At 37.6% G+C, this 12462-nt stretch overlaps 1 protein-coding gene across 2 annotated transcripts in view; it reads right to left on the bottom strand.

Annotated features, from left to right (window-relative positions):
• The window catches only part of LOC132156400 (transcription initiation factor TFIID subunit 4-like), an 86179-nt gene that overhangs the window by 55513 nt on the left and 18204 nt on the right, over positions 1-12462 (bottom strand). For both annotated transcript variants that reach the window (XM_059565400.1, XM_059565401.1), the window contains 4 exons: positions 12296-12385; positions 11276-11422; positions 8739-8814; positions 3433-3547 (listed from right to left, as the gene is read on the bottom strand). In XM_059565400.1, coding sequence (XP_059421383.1) covers positions 3433-3547; positions 8739-8814; positions 11276-11422; positions 12296-12385 — 428 coding nt within the window. The remainder of the gene's footprint in view (positions 1-3432; positions 3548-8738; positions 8815-11275; positions 11423-12295; positions 12386-12462) is intronic.

Below are 12462 nucleotides of genomic sequence, written 5' to 3'. Positions count from 1 at the left end.
AATTAATGAAAACTGTGAACTTGAAAATAATGCCTTGCCATCTACCTGAAATAAAACGTTTAGGCAGGTCTCATAAAATTACTAAAACTAAAACTCAAATGAAATGAATTCCAGCTAAATAGAAATATTAAACTAATAGAAAATGACAAAAGCACAAGAAAGTATTAAAAATTAAACTAAAAATATAAAAATAAAAATTAACACGAGTATAAAAAAGCTAAATAGAATTATAAATGATAAAAGGTTAATAAAACTTTAACAAAAAATACAATTAAAACATATAAAAGCTAAATCGAAATATTAATAAATACTATAACAATATATAAATAATAATAAAAATAACATTGCCAAAAGTATTCAAATTAGAACTGAAACAAAAATAAATTAAAGCTTAATAGCTTAAACTAATAAAAAAGTTGAAAAATTAAAACATAAAAATAAAAGCTGATTCAATATTATTAATGAACACTATTATAGTAAAACTAAAAAGTTGGCTTTTTAACATGTAATAGGCAGGTGTGTCAGTCCATCAGTGTGATTGGCAGCTTTTCCACCCAATCATTTCTCTCCGTTTTTCCTGTTTACTTGGTAACAGTGTCCTAATTATGTCCACATTAGCAGGAGAGCGGCGGAGCTCCTGCACCCGAGGCACTGCTGAAAACGTCATGGCTCTGGTCACAGAGGTCAAAGTTCACTCAGCTCCACTCTCATTTACATCCGTGTCTGGACCTCTGTTTCTGACATTGACCCCCTGGCATCTCACGCCCGCATCCAGCCACCCCCGGTGCCCGTGTGTGTGTGTGTGTGTGTATGTCCCAGGCTGGGCACGGTGTCTATGAGTCCTGACACCATAGTGGGAGCTGACAGAGGAGATTAGCACTACACAGAGTTAGCATGTTAGCCTAGCTGCCACCACTCGCCACAGAAATCAATGAGAGCAACTCAATAGTTTGGTGTAGAAGTCATGAGTATTCACTCGCTCATTACATTGTTCATTTGAAGCAAAAATAAGTATTTGAAATATATAAGCTATACAAACATATATATATATATATATATATATATATATATATATATATATATTATACGTTTTATAATAAGCTTTGAGCTCAAGAAGTATTGCGTGCATCATTTAGCAAACGATCTGCTTATTTCAAGAAGCACTGGAAAAGACACTCAAAATCAACACTGTGACGAGGGGGGCGGGGCCGAGGGACATGGGAGCGAGGCCGGTGGAGTGATTGGAGATGAGCTACACCTGTTCGACCCACCGGTCTCGAGGCCCATGGAGGAGATGGAAGGATATAAAACTGGAGCGATGACAGTGAAGGACGAGAGAGGACCAGGCCTGGGCTTTTAGTTGTGTTTTGGTTTTTATTTGTGCGCACCAGTCGTCCGTGAGGGGCTGGTGCGCTGTTTTGTGTTTATTTTGCTTTATTAAAATGTTGTTTTGATTGTCCGCCGGTTCCCGCCTCCTTCTTCCGGATGAATATGAAAGGTTTTATCATTACAAACACAAACCTATATAATAATGGATCATTAACGCAATATATTTGAACTTTACTTTAAAATATTCAAATAGATACAAATGGGTGTTGTTATTGTTGATTAAAACTAAAATGATTAATAAACGGTTGGTAAATTAAATTAAATAAAAAAAACTATAAATATATGATGAAAAATTTAACTTAAAATAAGTTTAAGCAACTAATTGAAATAAGTGTTTGAGTGACAAGTAAAATAAAGTAAAATGACTAAAACTAAAACAAACAAAAATTATGAAAGCTTAATATTTTGATATTTGATGTTTTGAATTTAAAATTTTAGATTTAAATGTTTTTTCTATTTTCGGTTTGCATTTTAATTTAAGGTAAAATGTATTACTTTTTCATTAGTTTTATTTATTAGTTGTTGACATTTTATTGCTTTTTTATTTCAATATTTTTAATATCATATTTAAGTATATTGTTTTTTTTAATGAAATAAGATATATTTCATTACATTTTCCCTAAAAACAATTCTAATAAAATAATATTAAAAATATTTAAATATTAAAAAACGAATAAAAATGGCAAAATCGCATAACAAACATAATAAAACCAAAATTAAACATATAAAAAGAAAACAAAAATAATTGAAAATAATAATAAATATATAATAGTATTATTAAAATAACACATGTACATGATGAGTCGTGTGCCAATATTTCATAATTAGTGTTTTTCAGAATGAGCCACAGCAATAGAAAAGTTTTTATGCCAAATAGGAAATTTTATGTTTTTAAGTGCTAAGAAATTTTAGTGCATTAACTAAACTAAACTAAACTAAACTAAACTAAAAGACAGCTTCGAGTTGAATCAGTTGTTACCCGATGCAGCCAATCAAAAACATCATGGTCACGAAGCACGCCTTCGGGTAAAAGGTTCGTCAGTACCGAGCAAACCTGACAGCTTAATTAGCCACACTGCTAAAGATTTATTGGTTTATCAATCAGCGCCTGCAGCTGAAGCCCTGGGCAGAGAGAGAGTGAACTCTGTGACCTGTGAGACACACACACACACACACACACACACACAAAGATAAAACACAATCGCTCTCTCACAAACCCTCACTGGTCACCACGATAATCACACTTTGGGCTAAATACAGTATCTTACTGTAAAGCCATGATGTATGAATGAATATTAAATTATCAAAGTTATACTGTATAAACTACTGTACTTTTACTTTTTTACATTTGATATTTATTTTTTAGGTATTTTAGCTTGTTTTGAAATTACCTGGCATCAATTTGATTATTGGATCAAATCAATGTCCAATTTAACGTTAAGCTCTGTCTCTCGTGTGAAATGTCTTTCTGGTGTTCACATAAAATGTTCTTTTAAAGCAAACAAAGTATTTGAAATACTTGATTTTCATGTATTTTATTATCTTTAAGGTATAAAAAAGTATTTTTTAAGCAACTTAAGCTACTTAATAATTGGTCATATTTACAAAAGCATTATTTATATATATATATATATATATATATATATATATATATATATATATATATATATATATATATATATATATATATATATATATATAAGATAGCATTGTTATGGTTGACTTAAAATAAAAATTTATATTAATAAAAAGTTAGGTTTCATTAGTAAACATGAACTAAGCATGAAGAATTTTATTTTAGCTTGTTTTGAAATGACCACACACATTAAATAAAAGAAGTAAACATAGTCCGGTAAACCAGACACTAAAGCTTAAGCTCTTTCTTGTGTTCGGTCTCACAGATATTCAGAGAGACTGTTTCGAGCAAACAAGAGAGAAAAGCAAGCATAAGACGGATGAGAGGCATCGGTCGGCCCTCGCTGAGAGCGTAGGCCCCAGGACCGGTGAAACGCTGCCCCCGTGTGCCAGCGGCTGGTACTACACCTGAAGGAGCTTCCCCCCGGGTCATTCAGCTTGTTTTTCTGGTTTCCTGAGAGCTGTGTGGTGACGCCCGCAGGGCTTTTGCCCGTCTGGATAACCGCAGGCTTCCCTAAAGTACCTGGAAAAAGACAAGACAGCATTATCATGAACGTAGACACCTATTTATATAAAACTTGCCTCTGTCTGGAGCTCAACCAGCTCAGCCCAGTCACATTTCACACCAAGACATCATATTCTGCATTAAAATGATGGCTGTTTTAGAAACGGTAAGATTTTCTGCATTGCAATTTTCTATACACACACACACACATATTCATATGTGTCGAGCTACAGAGAAGGACAGCAGCTTGTGAGTGTTTTGCCTTGTTTTCTCATCAGACTAGTGTGTGATCGTCATTGCTAGGAAAGTTTTTGGTTTAAATTGTGTGTCTTACCCTGGTTAATACGTGCTGAAAGTGGCGCTTGGTTTTGCGTTTGCCTATCGCGGGACTGCCTGGTTTCGATCTGCTAAATAGTGAGGCGTGGCCGAAGCCAGTGAAAGTACTTAATTAGCTGTTTGGAAAGCACTTGTCAGAAGAAATAGTCGAGCTACAGAGAAGGACAGCAGCTTGTGAGTGTTTTGCCTTGTTTTCTCATCCGACTAGTGTGTGATCGTCATTGCTAGGAAAGTTTTTGGTTTAAATTGTGTGTGTCTTACCCTGGTTAATACGTGCTGAAAGTGGTGCTTGGTTTTGGTTTCGCGGGACTGCCTGGTTTCGATCTGCTAAATAGTGAGGCGTGGCCAGCTGACTTCAATCACAGGTAATCAGGCTAATACAAAAGTGCTAAGTTTCACCGCGGCAGCCCTCGTGTGAGCCCTCCTCGTGTGAAGACCGAGTGTAAAGACAATCGACTCTACCTGCGCGACTCCACCGAGCAAGGACACCGACAGGGCACTTGAGTATTGCTTTTCTCCTCTTTCTTTAATTTTTGTATACCTTGTTCTCAAATATCTATTACACTTGTAGTCACTATGTGCTTTCAGATCTCTACTATCACTACTAACACTCGGAGAGCGCGCTATGTACATCGCAGGAAGGCCTGTCTGACAAACCTACGGCCTGTCCCTCTGACCTCTACTACTACGCTCTCTATTCCAGTTGGTCTCTGGAATTGCCAGTCTGCAATTAACAAAGCAGACTTCATTTCTTCTATTGCTGCTCATTCTGGTCTCAACCTCGTGGCACTGACAGAGACTTGGATCAAACCTGAAGATACTGCCACCCCTGCAGCCCTCTCCGCTAATTTCACTTGTTCCCACACTCCTCGTACCACTGGGAGGGGTGGAGGGACGGGTCTCCTTATATCAAAAGAATGGAAATTTGATCTTCACCCATCACCTACAGTTACTGGTTCATTTGAATCGCATGCCATTACTGTAACCAACCCTGTTAAAATCCACTTTGTGGTCATTTATCGTCCCCCAGGTCAATTGGGAAACTTCTTAGAGGAGTTGGATGTGCTGCTATCAAACTTTCCTGAAGATGGTACTCCTCTGGTACTGCTTGGTGACTTCAACATCCACCTAGATAAACCCCAGGCTGCTGACTTCAAAACTCTGCTCGCCTCATTTGATCTCAAGCTAGTGTCTACTACAGCGACTCACAAATCAGGCAACCAACTGGACCTCATCTACACGCGCTGTTGCTCTGTGGACAACTCTTCAGTTGCTCCACTGCACACCTCAGACCACTTCCTCATTACTGCTAATCTAGCACTTACTCCTGAAGTGCCTCACACTCCAACGCAGGTCACCTTTCGACTGAACCTACGCTCCCTCTCTCCATCTCGCCTATCTTCTGTGGTTTCATCCTCGCTTCCTGCACTCTCTCAGTTCTCTCCTCTGGACACGAACAGTGCTACGGACACTCTTTGCTCCACTTTAACATCTTGCTTGGACAACTTTTTCCCACTGTTGTCTAGACCAGCACGCACCGCCCCATCTGCCCCCTGGCTGTCTGAGGTTCTCTGTGAACATCGCTCTAAACTCAGGGCTGCAAAGAGGAAATGGCAGAAATCAAGAAACTCTACCAACCTCAGTGTGTATCAGTCTCTCCTCTCTTCCTTCTCTGCAAATGTCTTCATGGATAAAACATCCTACTAATACAACAAAATTAACAGCTGTTGTGACGCTTGGACACTCTTCAAGACTTTCTCTTCTCTTCTTAATCCGCCGCCACCACCTCCTCCATCGACTCTTACAGCGGACGACTTTTCAGTTTTCTTCACAAATAAGACTAGATCCATCAGTGACCAATTCTCCACACCGCAGACTGAGGACAACTTCACAATGACCGACGCACACTCTTTCTCCTCCTTCTCCCCACTCTCAGAGAAGGACGTCTCCAAACTTCTCCTGTCAAATCATCCTACTACTTGTCCACTTGATCCGATCCCCACTCACCTCCTTCAAGCGATCACTTCTTCAGTCATACCTTCGCTTACTCACGTTATCAACTCCTCTCTTCACTCTGGAATATTTCCCTCAGCATTCAAGCAGGCTCGGGTAAGCCCACTGCTCAAGAAACCATCTCTAAATCCAGCGCTTCTTGAAAACTACAGAATGGAAGAAGGTATCCCTTCTTCCATTCATTGCAAAGACACTTGAGCGAGCTGTGTTCAACCAGCTTTCTATGTTCCTTGTACAGAACAACCTCCTGGACAGCAACCAATCTGGCTTCAAAAGTGGCCACTCAACTGAGACTTCTCTGCTCTCGGTTACTGAAGCCCTGCGACTAGCAAGAGCAGCTTCAAAATCCTCATTACTCATCTTACTGGACCTTTCTGCTGCTTTTGACACTGTTAATCACCAGATTCTCCTGTCCACCCTCAGAAAGATGGGCATCTCTGGAACCGCACTCCTGTGGGTTAAGTCCTACCTCTCTGACAGATCCTTCAGTGTGTCTTGGAGGGGTGATGTTTCAAAGTCACACCACCTTGCTACTGGGGTTCCTCAAGGCTCAGTACTTGGACCACTTCTCTTCTCAATCTACATGACATCATTAGGATCTGTCATTCAGAAGCATGGCTTTTCTTATCACTGCTACGCTGATGACACCCAACTCTACCTCTCATTCCAACCAGATGACCCGACGGTAGCTGCTCGCATTTCAGCCTGTCTGAGTGACATCTCTAGCTGGATGAATGACCATCACCTTCAGATTAACCTTACGAAGACAGAACTCCTGGTGATTCCAGCTAACCCATTGCTTCATCACAACTTCTCTATACAGCTGGGCTCATCAACCATTACTCCTTCGATGACAGCCAGAAACCTAGGAGTTTTGATGGATCATCAGTTAAGCTTCACAGACCACATTGCTACAACGACTGCAGGTTTGCCGTATACAACATTAGGAAGATTAGACCCTTCCGGTCAGAGCAAGCAACCCAACTTCTTGTCCAAGCTCTGTTCTCTCCAGACTGGACTATTGTAATGCTCTCCTGGCTCTTCCTGCATGTACTGTCAAGCCTCTGCAATTGATCCAGAATGCAGCAGCGAGGGTTGTCTTCAATGAGCCAAAAAAAGCTCACGTTACTCCTCTCCTCATCAAGTTACACTGGCTACCAGTAGCTGCTCGCATCAAATTCAAGGTACTGATGCTAGCCTACAAGACGACCACTGGCACGGCACCAACTTACCTAAACTCATTGGTTAAATCTTATGTGCCCTCCAGAAGTTTGCGCTCTGCAAGTGATCGACGCCTTGTGGTACCATCCCAAAGAAGTTCAAAATCACTCTCAAGGACCTTTTCCTGGACTGTGCCCAGCTGGTGGAATGACCTCCCAATCTCAATTCGTACAGCTGAGCCTTTACTCATTTTCAAGAAACATCTAAAGACTCATCTTTTTCGCCTGCACTTAACCAACTAACACTAGCACTTTTCCTTTTCTTTTCTTTTAATTTTATTTAAAAAATAAATAAATAAATAAAAAAAAACCTACCTATGCGTTCTATACTAGACTAACTGAGACTTGTCATGGCACTTGTATACTGTTGTTGTTCTCTTGTTGACCTGACTGCTTCTGTTGTTCTCATTTGTAAGTCGCTTTGGATAAAAGCGTCTGCTAAATGGTTAAATGTAAATGTAAATATATATATAGTATTTTTTTTTTTTGGACAATTAAAAAAATTTGACCACAAAAGTCTCATTTCTGTAATGCCTCTAGATAGTTTTTGTAACTCACTTTTTTTCTTATACAGATTCTCATTGCTGTAATATAGTGATTTGTGATGTATTGTATTAAATTAGCAAAAATCAAAGCCATCCAAACAAATAAATCTATAAATAAAAAGAATATAAATCATTACAAATCTCGAAATAAATCTATACATTATAAATTATTAATCTATTAAATATATATATATATATATATATATATATATAACAAAAATGTACATTATCATTTTTTTGGCATTACAATAATGTAATTTTGCAACACTTTAATGAGAATTTGGTGGGAAATGTGCTTAATTGTCATGAAAATAATGTCACGATGGACACAGCCTTCATTTTCTTTTAAATAAAAAAATAATAGCACTAAATAATCATTAATAATAAATAACAAACACGTCAAATACACTTTACTTGAACCCTTTATGTATAATGCATTAAATAGGTATTAATTTCATAATTGAAACAAGGTTAAAATGCATTATAATATTTGCAAATTCTTTGTTAAATCTGAAACTGGTCGCTTGTTAAGTGTTTTAATGCATTATACACTAAAGGTGTAACAATTAATCAATACATATTACATGCATTACAAGGCATAATTAATGCATTATATATAAAAAGCTTCAAGTAAAATGAGTGATTCGTAAAAAATAATAATTTCTCTTTTTTGTTTTTTTTTTGACTGTGGTTAAATATGTCCCTTCCATTTTCTTGACAGGCATTTTTACTGATTATCTGCTTTTGTCTTTATGCATCTCGCCACTTTTTTATATTTTTCTCTCAGTCTGTCTCTCAGAGTTCCTCTATACACTCCTCAATGTGTCCACACACACACACACACACACACACAGAGTGACTGCCAGGGTCCATCTGAACGTGATTTTAAGAGGCATGTTCTAAGCCTACAGCTACAGAACACAGTATTTTTAGACTCTTTCCCACTGAAAATCCACACTAAGGGCTAAATATAACATATCAGACTAAGATGGACAGGAAAAGAAAGACTCCTGTATGTGTGCACATGAATAAAGGAATGAATGAATAATTGAAGGCTTGTTAGATGTGAAGGTCGTCTGTGTTGTGTTTGCTCACCTGTTGCTCGCACCGTCTGTGTGATGACCACAGGCATCCGTATCTGACCTCCAGGACCCACTGCCCTCTTGATACCCTAAAAACATTCAAGATTTACAGTTTACATCGATATCTGAACAGCTGTTTTGTGTCTCGAATCGAAATCAGCAGCCCTATAAAATCTGCTGTATCGTTTTGAATGTGCATATTTCTAAAGCCTCTAAATGATCAACACGATCAAAACTGAATCTACTGCATGTCTTCTTATTGAGATCCAGTCAAAGCTCTTTTAGTGTAATTGTACAAACTTCAGCTTGTGTCAAATCTTGAGTGATTTTGATCAAGTAAAGGTCAGAGTAACTGCAGTAATATCTCCAGATGAACTCTTCCTGGACTGATTCTCCATCAATCATGTTTTAGAGTCTCAAATCTGATCCTCAGGATCTTTTGAGGAGCATTTGTTTCCAGAAGCTTTACTTTCAATGATGATCTTCACAAGCCTCCAGGACATCTCACATCTTCTGAGGAGCCTTGATTTCTTCAGCTCTCGATCACTGTGTTCTATGTGCGGATCGTTTCAGTCTCATCGTATTACTGGAGATATAGAGCCACGACTGATATTTGTAGCATTATATATGAGAATGTGTTGAGCTTATTATAAAGATCTCATTGATTTACATCATAAGTTTCAGAATTTCATCTTAATACGTATAAGCATCTGCACCAAAATGCATATTTTTGCTCAGTTTGAGTCTCTGCATAAAATCAAGTTGTTGTTTTTTTTCCCATATTCTCAGACTATACGAACCATAAAAGCCTGATGCATTAATTATGACACGCTACAAAAAGCACATGCAATTTTAACAAATATTTTGCATAAAGTTTAAACTTCTGACTATTATTTCATAAGTCAGGATTAATAGGGTTAAGAACAGAGTCTATATGATTTCACGTAGTCTTCTAGATGTCTGTCCTGTATTCATAGAGTTTAAAATAAATGCATCATGTGGTCCTGGAGATGAATTTGGGTGTTAATAAAATAAACTTCTAGTTGTGGTATGAAATGCAAAGGCTCAATAGAGAGAGAGGAAGAAAACAAGGTAGTGACAAAGAGAAGAGAAGGGCAGGAAACAGGAAGCACACTAACAGAGACCCTCAGAGATGCCCCGAGCAGATCTCATCCATCCACTCCACTTTCCCTCCGCCTGCATATTTCTCTGACTTGTTTTCTTGTGCCTGGACAGACTGTCGCTGCATTACAGCTCAGAGCCTACAAACCTCGGGGAAATACGCAAAACACAAACCCAGGTACGACAGGACGAGACAAACTCAGAGTCAGTATTCAGGTCCATGATGGCACACTTCGGGCTGGACGATATTCAGCCTTTTAAAGATATTCAATATAAAACTAATGGTCAAAAGGCTTCTTTTTTTTTTTTAAGAAATTTGTTTTCAGCAACATGCATTAAATTGAAAAAAGACACGTATAATGTTACGAAAGGTTTTTTCACTTCAAATAAATGCTGTTCTTTTGAAATTTCTGTTCATCTGTGAATCTTGAAAAAAAAAGTATCACAATTTTCACACAAATATTGGGCAGCACAACTGTTTTCAACATTGATAATAATCAGAAATAATATATATATATTTATTGATTTTCATTTACATGCATTAATTGCAATGTATAGTAAAAAATTTAATGTTTATCTATAATCTTTGCATGTAAAATGAATAACAATGGTTTAAGCAAGCTTTTAATTAAACAATAAGTATGATATGCAAATATGGCTGCTCATATGTTAATGAGGTCATGGCTTATGATTTCCAAATGAGACTATTTCATTTTAATAAAAGTTCTGGGTACATCAAACGCTTTTATTCATATGAATAAGCACATCTACAGTACATAATAGAAACTTCTATTTGATATGTGCATTTTCATCCGGACGATGCATTTTATTAGTGTTTACAATACGTCTCTAACATGTTTATGATTTAAGAATGCATCTGAAACCACTTTTTTAAATCAGTGTGTCAGATGGGTCACTATTTAATTTAACAGATATCTAAGATTTATGGTATGGTTATATGTGTCCCTGGAGCACACAAAAAGCTACACGTTTCTGGGGCATATTTGTAGCAATAGCCAAATATACATAATATGGGTCAAAATTATTGATTTTTCTTTTTCTATGTCAAAAATCATTAGGATATTAAGTAAAGATCATGTTCCATGAAAATATTTTGTACTGTAAATATATTAAAACTTAATATATTAGTAAATAGTAATATGCATTGCTTAGAACTGCATTTGAAAAACTTTAAAGGCGATTTTCTCCATATCAAAATTCTTTTTGGCACAAATAGTTGTATCTCAGAAAATATTGTACTATCCAAACAAACCATACATCAATGGACGCTTTCAGATGATGTTTAAATCTAAATTTCCAAAAACTGACCGGTTTTGACGTCCAGAGTCACATATATTGTTTCTGCTGAATTATATGAATGAGAAAGAGAAAAGTGAAGCATATAAAAAAGGGGATCTCAGTGCATACTTGTGGCAGTACAGCGGTGCTGTTGGGCAGGTGTGGACGCACACTGACACTCGTCTGAACCGGAGTCACACTGGTTTTGTTGGGCTGCAGAGGCTGAGCGAGAGACTGGCTGTTCAGAAGAGACAGACGCAACGCAGGGAGACTTTTCTACAAACACACACACACACACACAGAGAGAGTTAGTCTCAAAGTAAACACTTGCATCAACATTCATAAACAAAATATACATATATATATATATAAAATTAACATTTGATGCACAAAATGTGTCCCCACTTTTGAAATCAAATACATTCACAAAGTCATGAAACCCGTGTGTTTGAGTAATAAAAAGAGAAATCCAAAATCACTTCTTTTAAAAATCTTACAACGTAACACAAGAACCAGTGTTTAGATTTCTGTTCTGGAGATTTATGCAAACAGGTGCAATGCATCATGTGCATGTGCAAACATAATAAAAAAATAACAATTCTTGTTGTAATGTTATGCTTTGAAAATGTAAAGCCTGATTTTTATTATGTCAAAAACTCCTGAATGAGTTTGCCTGACTGTGTCTATGAATCCTCTGTTTTTTTTAAAGCTTTTGCACATTTCTAATCATGAAATATACTTAGCTACCGACATAATATTACAAATACTCTACTAGTAGAGACCAAAATATTAGGAAACCAACTTTAACTTTCGATTAACCTGTTGAATCATTCACAATAACAGAAGGATCTCACTTCTGTAATTTCAATTCCATTTGCAGTGTGTGAACTGACTGAAGAGTCCGACAGAGATCATTAACCTCAGCAATCAAAGACATCTCGCTGAGATCCCAGGCCCCTTGAGGACACCTCGGGCTGACGATGTCTATTTCTGGAGGATTTTGACGTAAGCGAGCTAACACTGCATGACAGCGCGGCTGCATTAGCGTGCCAGTTCAGACCGGGCAGGATGTGACACGTATTGTGCCTGGCAGGACACGTCTGCTGGCTACTGACCGCGAGGAACACAGAGGAGCACATGTTAACACACCTTCAGGAAAGGGACGAGGTACGGCTGCGGAGACGACTTCAGCTCGGACTGCAGCCGGCTGGTGAACTCCTCCGGATCGATCTTTGCATCCTGAGAGGAGCGACAGCAGATTACATTTACATTTGTGCATTTAGCAGACACTTTTATCCAAATATATACATATACTT

Source organism: Carassius carassius, chromosome 13 (genome assembly GCF_963082965.1).
Source record: "Carassius carassius chromosome 13, fCarCar2.1, whole genome shotgun sequence".
NCBI classification, from domain to species: Eukaryota; Metazoa; Chordata; class Actinopteri; order Cypriniformes; family Cyprinidae; genus Carassius; species Carassius carassius.
This window is presented reverse-complemented; position numbering and strand designations above follow the sequence as displayed.